General features: G+C 36.5%; 1 protein-coding gene across 1 annotated transcript in view; it reads right to left on the minus strand.

Annotated features, from left to right (window-relative positions):
* The window catches only part of PREX2 (phosphatidylinositol-3,4,5-trisphosphate-dependent Rac exchange factor 2), a 126,905-nt gene that overhangs the window by 86,807 nt on the left and 24,667 nt on the right, over window positions 1-15,431 (minus strand). Inside the window, exons 8-11 of the mRNA XM_009076873.1 lie at window positions 14,849-14,952; window positions 8,444-8,593; window positions 4,569-4,713; window positions 3,542-3,642 (exon numbers count right to left, since the gene is read on the minus strand). Of these exons, the coding sequence (XP_009075121.1) occupies window positions 3,542-3,642; window positions 4,569-4,713; window positions 8,444-8,593; window positions 14,849-14,952 (500 nt within the window). The remainder of the gene's footprint in view (window positions 1-3,541; window positions 3,643-4,568; window positions 4,714-8,443; window positions 8,594-14,848; window positions 14,953-15,431) is intronic.

The following is a 15,431-nucleotide window of genomic DNA, read 5'->3' on the forward strand; positions in this document are numbered from 1 at the left end:
TCACAGGGCAAAGAATAAGAAAGACAAAGAGGCAGGGAACAGCCTGAAAAACCAGGTACTCAAATCATTCTACTCTTCAGCGCTTTGACAAAACTTATCAACCAAATAGCCAAATAAAGCTTCTTTTGCAACTATTCATATTATTGTTCCACATTATTCTCAGTCCTTATTCTTGATGAGGCCAATCTCAGATGACAGAGATGATTCTACAGATCCTACATAACACATTTAACCAGTCTTACACTGGGGAAAATAGGGAGAGGGAATGTCTTCCCCTACATATAGCCAGCCAAAGGTTGTAAGTGTGAGAGACCAGCAATTATCATGAAGATGCTGATAATCCCAGAAGACCCATGAAAAGGGATCTTAACAGGTAGATTTCCAGAGTTTCACAAGATTCCAGCAACAAATCTCAACTTCAAGTGCTTTGTCAAAACAGTCAGATACTAGGATACAAAGCTTCCCCTGGAAAGACCAATACTGCAAGTCTTAAAAACAGTTGATTCATTTGACGACTGAGGATAACATTAGGCACTAGCACCATCCTAGGATAACTATTTTCTTAATTAATGTTTTGCTTGCAGTAGTAAGCTTTAATTTTGAAACTAAATTTACATGTCATCCACTGATAAAGGAGGGTACTGTAATGTCTTCATTAATTGGAGTAACAGACCTGACAGTGTTAGGTAATTCTGTGCATGCCTTCCAATACCAAGTGATTAAGCCATCGTACATTATTCTCTTCCAAAAATTTAGTTAGGCATCATAAACTTTGTACAGTAAGACGCCTTCTGTCTGTATCATTTTTCATGCCCCTTCAAGCTCTTCAGTAATTCTACACATCATCTGATACACAGACATAAAATCAGGACTTCATATATTAAGTAGTTTCACCAGTGTCATGTGCAAGAGCAAAATAACTTCTCTACCTGCATTTGATATATCTTCTAATAGTAAAGCCCAGGACACTATTGCAATTCCCTTGAACTGATTGCTCACAATAAAGCGATTATCCAAAATAACCTCTAAGCTCTTTTACGTATCATTGCTTCTAAATACATCAGATATAGACTACAAAATTTTCACATATAATGCCTAATGTAAGTATCTAAGTGAATTTTAATGGACTGCGATCATTTTAGTTAGGGAAAAAAGATATCTTCTAGTTCTGTAATTAAAAATAAAAATTCCTACTGTTAAGGAAAAAAAACATTCCACTACATTAACGTACATTAAGAGTTTTTCTAACCAGCACCTACACAAAATAGAAAAAAATCACCACTAAGACAGTTTGGCCTAAGGCCAAATCGTCCCTCACTGTTACTGGGATGCACTGGGAGGGAACCAGAATGACAAAATACCTTTCATTTCTTGCATGCCCATGACAAACAGAGCAGGCTATGCACTCTGAGGAAAACAAGTACCACTCTGTCTTTGCAGTCCTGACTTCCACACAGTGCACCAGAAATTAAATAAGTAGCTCCACAGAGCTGGCACATCCTGCTTTTCAAACAACTTAAGGCTGATAAAAAGCTGCATGAACACTCAGCTAAGAAAGGCCAAGTTGTTTTGCGTGTCACTCCCAACACTGTACCTACCTTTATGCTGGGATAGATATTTCTATGGCACACATTAGGAAAAAGGAAGTGATCCAAGTTTAAACCGGTCATTTCTTTTACTTTTTTTTTTTGCCAGTGTAATGTAAAATCAGACCAGTACACCAGTCCAAGAAACTTCACAGCCACATAAATATTTATTAATTTTTAAACTATCTGATACTCCATTTATTTTTGTTAATACAAAGCTCTACTCCCTTGAGATGAAGTTTCCATCTCTAATCATCTGCAGCAAGTATCTCAGCTCATTGACTGATATAAGCCATTTCAGACATCAGAGAATTCTACCAAGCAGATTTAAATTAGCAGCACACAACCAGGTTTTCCCCCTTTTATAAATCTGGAGGGGAATAAAAAGAAGGAAAAAAACATAACTTTTCTACTTGAGAGAATTCACACACCAGGAAGTAAAACAATGCCCATCACAACACGGTTCTGTCATTGCTAGAATGAAGCCCAGCACAGTGACAATAATGGCCAGCCTAGTGAATATGCAAACTCTAACAAAGGCCTCTACAATATTTGCAATGTAAATAACAGCCAAATTTTCTTTCTCCCTTGCTTCCTCTGTGAAAACAGATGGTTCATTCAACTTTATTTTAGGAATGCTATTTTCAGTGAACCACAGCTGGATCCACTATTCAAAGTAGCATGTCTGGCTCACATTTCTATGCTCTAATATAATTACCCTTTTATCTCATGAAGTTACACAATATTCATTTAACTCTGTATTGAGAAAGTCTATGAGTGTATTTAGGATATAAATTACAAGATCAGGAGAAGAATCTCTGGCAATAGAATCATTCAATTGAAAACAATTCTCTGTGTGTAGTAAACACAATAGCATCTGACATTTGAATGATGGTGAAGGAAAATCATGTAGACTGACATTAAAGAATTAAGGACTACATGACTAGTGATGAACAACCTTAATGTTTTCCCTCCTACTCTGCATGTGTTTAAAACACACACTTTCTTTCCAGTCAAGGATACTAAAAAACATCATTGCAAAGAATTTCACTAAGTATTAAATTAATTGCTTGGTGGAGTATTAAAGTATTAAAATTTGTTATCAATCTACATTTAAGCACTGGATCTATATGGAACACTAGCTAACTTGACAGCTGTTTCACCAATTAGTGACTGTACCTATTGCATGCCAAATATGCCTTCAAAATCAGAAGTTTCTCCAGTTCACTTATATGGTCCTGTTAGACTGTACCTTGCGATAGGGACAGAGATGAGGACCTCCTCTGATAAGAGAAAAATACTGCCAATGCAAATTGCCTGCAGAAATCAATCTTATTGGCTCAAAAAATGGACCATTTCAGTGATACTTCTCTCCACAATGAACTAAACAGAGAGTTGACTGAAAGTTTCAGCATAAAAATATCAATTTTAATAACTATACAATGTAGTGAAAAGCAGGCCTTAAAATTCAAATGATTAAACTGCTGGGTTCTAGGCTGGATCCCATCAGCTCCACTTGTAATACCTAACAGATGAGCAGGCACATTCATCAACATCCAACTGTGACTCACTCTCTTGAATAATTCTTAGTTGAACATGTATCCCTAAAATGCCTGGCCTTAATAAAGGTTAAAATCCTTAAAAGCAGTGTACCGTTCTGTTTTTCCCCCAGAACTTATTTTTGCTTACAAGAGAACAGCAATGTTTCTCTAGGTCCCTGTTTCCAATGTTGTGATACCAACAGCAGAGATGTAATCTGATTAAACCAATGGAGCCTTTCCCAGTGAATCTGTGGCGCATGGACAGTGGCTCCATGAGGTCCCTGCAAGGGTATAATGCAGATTCAACAAGCTATCTTGAGTTACCAAGGCCATCTTTTTGTCAAACTAAATCAAGTCCACTCTCATTACAAACATTATCTGGAAAACAAGTAAGTTAAAACTAACTATATTTACCATGATGGATAATGCCATTCTCTAATAAAGCTTGGCCAAGATTAACACCTTCTTCAGATTTGTGTATCTCTCCAATTTCTAACAGCCAGGACACAAATTCACTGAAATAAAAACAGATACAGAAAACAAACTTTACATGACATACCACCAGATCACCTGCATTTCCCTCTCCATTACTAGGAGAGGGAATTCCAGTGATTAGTCTATAAGTGATTCTTAAGACTAATGATCTTCAAAATGTCGTATCACCTTTAGAAAACCCATTCATTTCAACTTTTCTATTAATCCTGGTTTCAATTCTCAGCAACTATGTTACTTCTGACAGCACGTAAGAATCTCTCAAGTTTCATTCCCACTTTTGAACTGAGCAGGAAGTATATTCTCTACATCTTTGTGTAAAGCAGCCACTGTACTTTGCAAAAATGCTTTCCATACTTAACAGTCTCATGGTCAAATGAGGTAAGTGATAACCACCTCTGCCATAAACTAATTTTTTTGTCATATACACATTTTTACGATACCTATTTCTTTCCCTTTCATTCAGTCTCCTTAAGCAATAGGTATAATATGGCGTTATAAAGATTTGACTGAAAACAGGGGTAAAATTTTAAACATAAAAACTTTGTTCAGTGACTCTGTCCCTGACATTCAAGCAAGAGGATGAACTGTTTAAGAGACAGAAATTTTTTAAGTGGAGTAAAGCAAATTTACACTCCAAACTAGTCATTACAGAGACAAAAATGTATTAAACAAGCTGGGAATTATTTCTTTAAACAAACTATATCATTTGATGCATTTCCACATTTTCATCATGCCTCTGCAGCCTTGTCTCTAACAAAACTACTTTGGAATACAAGTACACATTTATAAATTTCAGGCAGACCAATCTACATTTTGGCTAAATTCTGTGAGGCAAATAGGCTTAAACAGACATTACAAATGAACAGTGGTTTCCTCAGAATCCCAAAGAAGATTTAAAATATGTTTTTATATAGTAAAAATTCATGCTATCAAATGCATATAATACCTTCCAAGAAAGCATTTGGGGAAAGTTGTCAATTTCCTCTTCCTGTCTTTGATGAGATTCCCTTGTTTGCACATCATTTTGTACAGTCTTTCTCCTTGCTCTGAAATCATCACCCAAGTGTCCTGTTCCATGCCCAATTTTAAACCTGCCAAAAATGCATTAAAATTTTATGAAATTATATTGCCATTATATTTCAGTATCTTCCCTGAAACTGAGAAGCAATGCCAATATTCTACATACAAAGAAAAAGTAAAGGAACTGTTTTCCATTATTTTTCTCACAATCAAGTTAAACCATGAACATCTGATCTTCATAAAGCACAACCAAAAGATATTTCTAAGTTTCTCATAGTGCAATTAAACTGTCAATCTAGTGACATCACCACTGATTTTGTAGTAATAAATACTAGTGCTGTGATTTTCAGCTTTCAGTACATTTGCAAGGGAGCAGACATGTCTTCACAAGTCTAAAATAAAAGAGCTTTGGTTTTGCTCTTACCATGTGATGATAATATTGTCTTCACTTAAAGGAAAATTTTTCAAATTTCTAGTTAATTGTAACGAGTTATCTGTTATGCATATGTTAATTTCACACAAGATTAATTCACCCCTTTTCCACAAAAGCACATACACGACTTTTTTATTTGCTTCAAGATTTTTTCAACAATGGAAAGCTATCAAGGAGTTCATTTCAATGTATCTTACTGGTTTCTTTTTTCCTGTGTATTTTCTTGAGAAAACCATTATGTTTTCTGAGTTACAGATGATCAAACCCAGTTTTTCTTGAATTATGCAACCTATGGCCATTCACAGAAGCTTGTGTTTCTAAGGAATACCACAGACTTTCATATCCCATGTGCTTTCTCAGTAAACAGTTATTAATTCCAGACAGAACCACATATTTCTTCAATGTCCTGTGTACATGTTCTCCATTTCTGTTCAGATTTTCATAACTTTTAAACTATAACAGTACAAGAGACACGTGGTGTCCCTCAGTGCTCTGTCTTGGGACTGGTGCTCTTTAGTATCTTCATCAATGATATAGTGAGATTGAGTGCACCCTCAGCAAGTTTGCAGATGACACAAAGCTGAGTTCTGCAGTTAACACAATAGAAGGACAGGATGCCATCCAGAGGGACCTTGACACACTTGAGAATTGGACCCACAAGAACTTCATACAGTTCAACAAGAGCAGGGTGCCGCACCTGGGTCAGAGAAATCCCAGACACGATTACAGACTGGGAGAAGTCATTGAGAGCAGTCCTATGGAGGAAGACTTGGGGGTTCCCATGGTGAAAAACTGGATATGAGCTGGCAACATCCTATGCTGCATGAAAAGAGGAGTGGCCAGCAGGTCAAGGGAGGTGATTCTGCCCTTCTAGTCTGCTCTCATGAGACCCCACCTGGAGTACTGCATCCAGCTCTGGGGTCCTCAAGACAAGGACATGAACCTGTTAAAGCAGGCCTTAAGTACTGGCCACAAAAAAAATGATCAGAGGGATGGAGAACCTCTTCTGTAAAGACAGGTTGAGAGTACTGGGGTAGTTGGAGAAGAGAAGGTTTCAGGAATACTTTTTTGTTGCCTTCCAGTCTTTAAAGAGGCAATAGCGATAGGACAAGAGGGAACAGTTTAAAAAAATAAGAAGAGATTTTGATTAGATGTTAGGAAGAAATTCTTTACTCATAGGGTAGAAAGGTGCTGGAACAGGTTGCCCAGAGAACCTGTTGATGTGTCATCCCTAGAAGTGTTCAAGGCTAGATGGGGCAGGGCCCTGAGCAACCTGGTCTAGTGGTAGGTGTCCCTGCCCACGGCAGGGGGGTTGGAACTAGATGATCTTTAAGGCCCCTTCAAGCCAAGCCATTCTGTGATATTCAATCCGAGTAACAGCCTGCTACTACTTTAATTCTGGAAATACAGCCCCCAAAAAAATGTGTCTGTCATGAGAAAAAGCTAGCAGTGCTACCAGACACAGATTCACAAGTGTCTTTCATTACCCAGGAAACAGATAGTGGTACCCCAAGTAAAACTTAATGTACATCTGGGTAAAGAAAATTTAACCAATATACTACTTCTGGAACTTATAGGATGTTGATGCTTTTATTCGTATTGACTGTTTGAATCAGGTCATCACAGCATTATGAGTCTTAAAGATGGTAACCTTTTAAATAAATTTCTAACTTACGGAATGCCTCAGGTGCTTGCAGAAAAACTGACAAATTGACAAAAAAAGACTTGCAAAAAGTTTCCAATTCAGCTTGATTTCTCCTAGCAAGAAAATACAATATATAAAGTGGTCCTAGTTTATAATTCAATTACAACAGCTGAAAACTGGTTTATTACTTCATTCAGGGCATTCTCTGCTTTTCACTCAGATTCTGCTACATGGATTCCAAATACAAGTACAGGTTGAGTTCCTCTAAGTCCATTGAATCTCTGAGACTTACAACTCAATTTGTTTTTGAAGATTCTGTGTGGCAATCCGAATGTTCGCATGCTCCAAATCCCCTCCCTTCTTTCATGGTTTTCTTCTTGGTGGCAAACCCACATCAGGAGCTGAATAGGATGCTAAAATCTTAAAATATGCCTTGACTTTGAGATGGCTCCCTCAGACCCAAGGCTTAGCTCAAACTCATCTCTACTACCAGTTGCTCAATTGATTGGTGTAAAATAGTAGGAATTCATCAATATAAAATACTCCTACTTACTATTTCTATTGCTTACCTAAAGTACCAAGACCCTAAGGGAGTCAAGAAATTTAACTTTTTGGCCAGCTGCAGAAAAGATCCTATAGAGAAGCACACAAACCTGGGTTTTGTTGTGTTTGACATAACCTCTACCACATTACTTTTGCATTTTTTTTTAAAATGATGAGGTTTTAGACCTCTAAAGCATCTTTTTAGCTTTTCTGCTATTATTTCCTGATGACACTATTAATTAGCCAGTGCTCAGATACCCTAGTTGAAACTATGGTCCTACAACAGATGATACATGTTCTACAAATATCCAGTATTCAACTTTAAAAGACCAAGGAAAATAGTTAGTCTCCATTTACAATTGTTAATGCAACAGGTGATGGAAAATCTATGCAGATCAGGAAAAGAATCACAGCTTTAAATACAAGGTCATATATTCCTTCAATATCAAGGCTCCAAGCCATGTTACTAATTAGGATATTTTTGCTTGCAAATTAAATTAGCTCCAGAAAAGGATGATGTGTCATCTTTCCCTGGTTCTACTTTATGCTGGGTTCACCTTTAATACATGAAGTCATTTGTGGTCACATTTGAGATCAGAATCATACTTCATCCAAGTATTTTTTCCCTTACTGCAGTTATTCAAAAAGGCAGTGGTTTGCCAATGGTGATTTCTTACTTTCTTGTGTAGGAGAGAATACATCAAAGATGGGGTTGTGCATACGTTCTGCACCATTTCATGTTGGATCACCTACATTAAAATCCAACACAGAAATGCTGCTTATTTCAATGATGCAAACAGCCAGTCACAAAGGGATTCAATGCATGCAAATTCCACAAGGCATTTAGGATAGACCCTCAGACACTCACTAACCATAACAGTACCCAGGCATCAATGAATTTATGACAACTTATACTGGTTGAGGATAAGACGTAAAATCACAGATTAAATCATCTCCCCATTTCCAAAACAGCACTCACTACCAGCATTCATGATGGTATTATGGACATTATGCCCTTCCCAGTACAAGTTTGATTTATTTTGTCCAAGCTGGTATTCATAAATCTTCAGCTGAACCTGACACCACAAGTTTGCCTACCAGCTGGTTTTGCTTTATATCTCAACATAAAAATACAGTACGGCTTTTTGGCAAAGTAACACAAGGAAGTTTATTAACCTACCTTTTCTTCTCTCTCGCTCTTTCAAAATAGCTTCCAGCCATTCTTGCTTCTCTTCAGGGGTTTTTGCCATGCATACAAACCATTTATTCTTTGCCGTATTGTGGATCTTCCAGCCATTAATAACAGTGTGTCCACTGCTGTGGTAGTCAGCTGGGAATACATAAAATGGCTTAAAGAGCACCAGTTCTTTTAAAAAAAGCAACAGTTGTTACAATCATAAGGAACTCTTATTATTACACATAAAATGCAGGAAATACGGAAGAGTAAAAATTAAAAGTTATCTGTGCCACTTGTGAACCATGTTATAACTTAATAAACTGTAGTTTTAACTTTTAGTAAATCACATCCTTTGGAAAATGTAACAGAGAATTGCCAAGCATATGGAGGAAGGTATAAGCTCAACACTAAAACAGGCAGAATCCTATTAAAAAGAACAGATAATGGTACTTGGAGTAATTTGTGTTTAACTCTAATAAATAATTCTTTAAACAAGTAGCACTGTGGTTTTGCCCCTTAGGTTGCCCAGAGCTGCTGTGCTGATTGAATGATTTACTACTAAGTTTTAAAAAGGACTAAATATACAGAGGGATAAAATCGAATTTCAATTTGACAAGTAATCAAACCACACATATTTGAAGTGTCTTTACTTGTTACCCAAATAGATAAATATCTACACTTACTAGTTTAAACAAACTTAAATATACTACAAGATGCAGTTAGGTAAAAAAAATTAAAAGAAAAAAATTAATCAAATGCATGATTTTTGAAATAAGTTCCTAACAACCCAATGTTCAGTGGACACATTATAGGAGAGGTAACAGTTGCTGATGTTCTGAGATATCTTGAACTTCTGACTCTTAACAAGTCAAAATAACTATGCTCAAAAAAAAAAAAAAAAAAAAAAAAAAAAATCAGACAATTTACTACTTACCACTCTTTACTTCTGCAACATTTGATTTTAACATGCTAGTCCATAAATCTTATTCAGAAATTCCAAAACTAACACCCTTAAATATCCCTCGCTAGGATTTCACACATTTCTTGGGGGAAAATTTGTGAGGCAGAAATGCCTTATGACATGTTTTTGGGTTGTTTTTTTTTTTTTTCATAAAATAAAGAGTAAAAAACTAGAACTGGCAACTACCATACAAAATATTAAGAAAAATCAAAGGTCAACATTTTCTCACCACAAACTTTCATTAACAGGCAAAAAAGTCCTAGGGCCAGCCCTGAATCACTGTAATAACTACAGAGCTTTTAGCGTTGTAAATCGTTTTCCATAATTCAGCCCTATTTTGTGTGATGTGATGTGATTTTCTAAAACTGAAACTCTTGCTGAAATGCTTGCTAAGTTTTATCATAAATCTCAGCAGACGTGCTAGTATCCTTTCAATAACTTTGCATTTTAATTAGATGGAAAGCAGCCAAGCTTTGTGTACTGGGTTGGGAAATGTCAGGAACTACTAGAAAATCATGAGACTGATGGCTAATTTCTAAACCAACAAAACTTTCTAGTACTCAAAGCATGAAAGAAAGCACAAGCAAGTCTATGACAGGGAAAAAAAAATGAAGCTATTTTTGCAACATCATGTTTATACCACTTACCTACGTATATTTTTATTACTACAATCCTCCAAGGCTCCCATGAGCAGTTTGTTCTCCCCAATACACCCATGTCCATAGCGAAGAGCATTTCAGCATTACTCTATCATCCCACATAAACTCCTACCTTCTCTGGACTGGCAACTGGACGAAATCTGGTCAAGAGCTGCAGACATGCTGGCTGGCCAGCCAGAAGGTGTGCGCGTTCCGACTGGCCAGCCACACAGCACATATGCACACTCTTCAAATCAAGGCAATCCCAGCTGCCAGTCAGGCTAAACAAATAATTTGCAAACCTGACATAATAGTTACAGAGGGAAAAAGAGCATGAGACTTCAGTTGCTCCATGCAAAGTTTGATCAAGCATGATTAACAAATCATTAATCCTACAACTTCCCAAAAATAGGTGATGAAAGATGACATCATCTTTTAATGTTACTTGGTAATACATAAAAGTTTGTAATTTGAACTATCATATATTATGCAAAATTCAAGACTCAAACCTCTGAGTGATGCATAAGCAATTTGTTACAGTCATATACAAGAGAACTTTCTTCTCCCCTTAAAAATTAAACAGAAATTTGTGTTGAAGTACTCCTAAGTTTCTCAGACTTGAGGTTCTTAGGAGCATCAAAGGTCAGAAATACCAAGGAAATAATTGCTGCACAGTATCAACTGCCTTCTTTCTATGTATACTTTTTGCTTCAGTTTCTGGTTACTATTATCATTTTGTGGCTTTTCTGGTTACTATTATCATTTTGTGGCTTTTCTGTATCATGCCTAATTTCAAGATAGAACTGTGATTCTATATACAACCATAAATCTGGTATTTCCTAAGCCTCAAGTGCTTTTCTTCATAAACTATATAACATTCATTTAATGGCTGGTGAATGCCTTTAGAAAGATAATTTTTTCTCACAACTGAATATTATAAACAGATACAGAAAAAGAATACCATCACCACATATCCACCTTTCTAACGCTTGCCAGTGGTAGTGTCGCCGCACTGTTTTAAGATTAAAAAAAGTCTGCTCTGATAAGTAATATGCATTCCACTTTAATCAGTGCAATCAAGAAAAAGTAGACTGCTTCATGGTGCTGAAACAAAAAAAGAAAGCTTAAACCAACTGTACTGCTCAGCCAAGGCCTAATTTCATCAAAGAAAAATTGCTTTTCAGAAAAAGCTTTGTTAATTTCTGTAGGCATGTCATTAGCATGACAATAAACCACACTGGGGATCTGTTTTCCTATTTCTATGCTTCTGCTTACAAACAACAAAGACTACATTCCTACATCTATCAATGCTGAGAGCAAACACTCTCAGTTGCCCTGTTCCCTGGAGCCCTATGGTTTCTTATACCTAATGAGAAGGGGATCACAAAACCTACATTATAGAACAGTGGAAGTAGTCTCAATAATCTTTAATGTCTATAAAGAGACCCACAGAGAAAGAGTCCTGAACAGATAGGAAAATATAAGCACTCTACACTCAGAGCTTCTACTCTAAATTCAGAATTATAGTGATAGGCAATAGATGATTAAGAAGAATAAAATAATACAATACCAAAAAAGAGCATGCAAAGCTAATGCGAATGAGGCTTGGACAACCATATTACTGCACTTGGGAATGCAATGAGACAAAAAGGAAGCAGCAGAATAGTACTGAGTTACAGTTCAAATGTGGATGACTACAGGGGATGAGAAACAAGACATCTGGTTGCAACAAATGAGAACAGTAAGGAAAGCAGAACAGAGGAAGGTTAAAGAAGGGCATCATGATCTGAGTGAAAGAAAAAATAGCAGGGTGAGGAGAGGCAATCCACAAGGAAGGAAATCATCAGTGGGGGTTAAATAAAAAGGAGGGGGGGTGACAAAAAAATGTCAGAAAGGTGTCACAGGGCAGGGAAAAAACCCAGACATTTCCATATTTCAAAGAGAACCATAGAAAGGAGTAATGAAATAGCAACAATTAAAAGAAAAAAATATTTTAGGATATTGGACAAACCAAAATTGAGAAAGTGGAAAATGTAGTGATAATAAAGAAAAAAGATGTAAGAATAATCATACGATCATAGAATGGTTTGGGTTGGAAGGGACCATAAAGATCACCTAGACCAAGTGCCCTGCAATAATCAGGGACATCTTCAGTTAGATCAGGTTGCTCAGAGCCCCATCCCACCTGACCTTGAACATTTCCAGGGATGGGGCATCCAGCACCTGTAATAAGCTAGAAATCAAAATAACCAAACCACTAACGAACATCTCAGAAGTGTGAAAAGGAGTATGGATTTTGGAAATAATGTATATATAAAAGTGACAAGATTTGATATGGCTCACGGGAGCCTGTGGGAAGGAAGCATAACAGCCTCCAGGACTTTGCGCAATGCTATAAGAAATAGGGACAGTACCAAAATTTCCTGTGGCTGAAGGAAATTAGGCCACTGGTGTCTGGAGTGTAGAGGAAGACCATTTGTGCTTAGCCAGATTATACTTGAAGATTAATTGAGAAAGAAACACAGGAAGGAAAATGAACAGTGTAAAGAGATCAAGGACTGGATAGATAGAAGTAAATGAAGAAAGGTAGAACATATTTGAGAAATACAGGGCAATCACAGAAAGAGGATTGAAAAAATATTTTCTAAAAACAACACTAAAATCATGACAATATGTGGGTTGGAATCAGTGAAAGAAGAACTGTTACACAATTCTTGGAATATCATCAGGAACAAGATGGTGGGTATAAGCCTCTGTGGCTACAGTATCATCAAGAGTTACGAGCAAAGAGGTGCTGTCTTAGAAAGTGACATAATGCAAACAGGGAAACTGCCTTTTATTTCTAAAGCATATATAAGGAAGATGAAAGAAAATAAATGAGAGTCAAATAATACATGACATGAAAGACTGAAACAAACAATTCTCTTTTTTTTGCACAAACAAAGCACTGAGATTTTATACTAAAAGCTAAAAACTGGAGAAGAATGCAGGCCAGCAAAGGGGAATAGCAGGATATAGAATATTGAATAATTATATGAAAGTCAATGAGGCTTGAAAAAATTCACTACATTGTACCCATAGACAGCTCTAAATCACTAACTAAATCGGTGGGCCTGGTGAAGGACAAAGACTGAAACAGATGTCAAGGAGTTCCTACACAAAATGTCTGGTAAGCAAAGACAATGAATCAAGTGTGACACCATAGTGCTCTACCTTATGTTCAGCAGTTTCCACTACTTTTATCAAGAGCTTAAATGGTTCAGTAATAACACTGTTTGTTCACAGAATCAAGTGAAGAAGCACTGCAAAAGCCTTGTGGAACAAGATGCAAATTCTGAATGCTTAATAAATTGTAGAAATAGCAAGATAAAATTTCAGGACAGAAAAGCAAGTATTTATTAGGAACTACTCTCAGACATCAACACAGTATAAAATATAATGGGATAGGCACCAGTACTGCACAAAAGGATCTTCAGTAGTATTCTGGAACACAAACTAAAAAATTGAAAAATAATGCTCTCAGAAAAGACACAATCCTGGGATTAGCAGTAGACATCCCACATTACAGCACTACAGTAACTGTTCTGTCCTACTTGGCACCAGCAAAGTTTCAGCTCTAGACACTTCAGTTAAGGATTCTAAGCAATGTAATTTCTTTATAAAATTGAGGATTAATGACAAAAGATGGAAGCATACTGAATGAAAAACAAACTCCAAAGGACAAAAAAAGTAATAAAATCATAAATAACAAAATAAGAACACCACCCATGACAAAAGATTGAAAGACTCAAAAATAAGAGATGGCAGAGAGACACAACAGTCTTCCAATAAACTAATTTGTTGCAATAAGAACAATAGTGAATTTGTTCTCCAAGTCAGTTCTACTGTCTACCCAGCAGAACAAGAAGTGAGCAAACTATTACGAAAACAAGGAACTTGGGATTAGAAAAAAAGTACATCTAAAATTCAATTTCTATGAAGGAGTTCTATGAAGCTTACTTAAGCCATACAATCCTTGCATTAATGCTCATTTTTAGATAGAAATTGCATTAATAAATAGTTGTAACCCATAGTAGAGGTAGGACAAACCTAAGACTATTTTAAAATACCAGGAGAAATAATACATAACTCCTAGAAATCTCCTCCAGACTTACATATTTGCAATGCCACTGCAAGTTTCACATTTTTTTTCCTTTGTTTCATATTAAAAAGCCAAAGATGTTTCAGGCCTTCTTTATTAATTATAAAGGAAAATTAATAATTGCTAAGCTCGATTGTTAAACTCAAGTTTCTAAAACAAAAAAATGACATGTTTAGGAACTCTTTGGTTTTTCACTTTATTAATATATGTCAGGAAAATTTCAAGCAATCATATATGCCTAAATATATATTAAAAACCCTTCCTTATGTTACAATTTCAGCATTTATAGTGTTTGAGGTTTCATTCCAACAGAGGTAAGTTTTCCGTTTGCTTTGAGAAGTTCTTTAAGAGTGCTGGAATGTTGTAAAGTGAAGCTAAATATGTGATTTCAGTTGAGCAATAGATGTCACCTTATTTTATCTGTCACCTTCTTATCTGTTCATAGCATAAAATAGGCATCTATGACCACCCCAATAATTATGGATGAAAATAATGATGTGTCACAGAAGGAGAGTTTTGATAAGAACAGATAGTGCTTTTAAAATGGCATCTTACTCTTTCTAAAAAATATAAGGAGCACCCTCCAGTCTTAAAGAAATCATAAAGCTGCATTTGATTTCAGCACCTCAAAAGACTTCTCTGTAAATGAGCAACACAAATATACTCACCTGTTCCATCATCTACATTCTCTACTTCCATCACTTCTGTGTTTATTCTGCCTCGAAAAAGGTAACGGTGGCCATCTGTAGATGCTTTGCTGTTCTTCAGTCGCCTGATAGAAGAAAGAGTAGATGTGAGCATGTCATCCACCACCTTCTTCACAGAATCACAGAATCAGTTAGGACCACAGTGGGTCATCTGGTCCAACCTCCCTACTTGAGCAGTGCTATCCTAGAGCACATGTCTCAGGATTGCATCCAGATGGTTCTTGAATATCTCCAGTGAGGAAGCATCCACAACCTCTCTGGGCAATCTGTTCTAGGGCTCAGTGAATCACACAGTAAAGAAATTCTTCCTCATATTCAGGTGCAACTTCCTGTGCATCAGTTTTTGACTGTTACCTCTTGTTTTATCGGTTTCCACAACTGAGCAGAGTCTGGCTCCATCATCTTGGCACTTCCCATTCATGTACTTGAATACATTAATGAGGTCTCCTCTCCGTTGTCTATTCTCAAGACTGAACAGGTCTAAATCCCTCAGCCTCTCCTCCTAATTGAGGTGTTTCAGACCCTTAATCATCTTTGTTTACTT

Source organism: Acanthisitta chloris, unplaced genomic scaffold (assembly GCF_000695815.1).
Source record: "Acanthisitta chloris isolate BGI_N310 unplaced genomic scaffold, ASM69581v1 scaffold1076, whole genome shotgun sequence".
NCBI lineage: Eukaryota > Metazoa > Chordata > Aves > Passeriformes > Acanthisittidae > Acanthisitta > Acanthisitta chloris.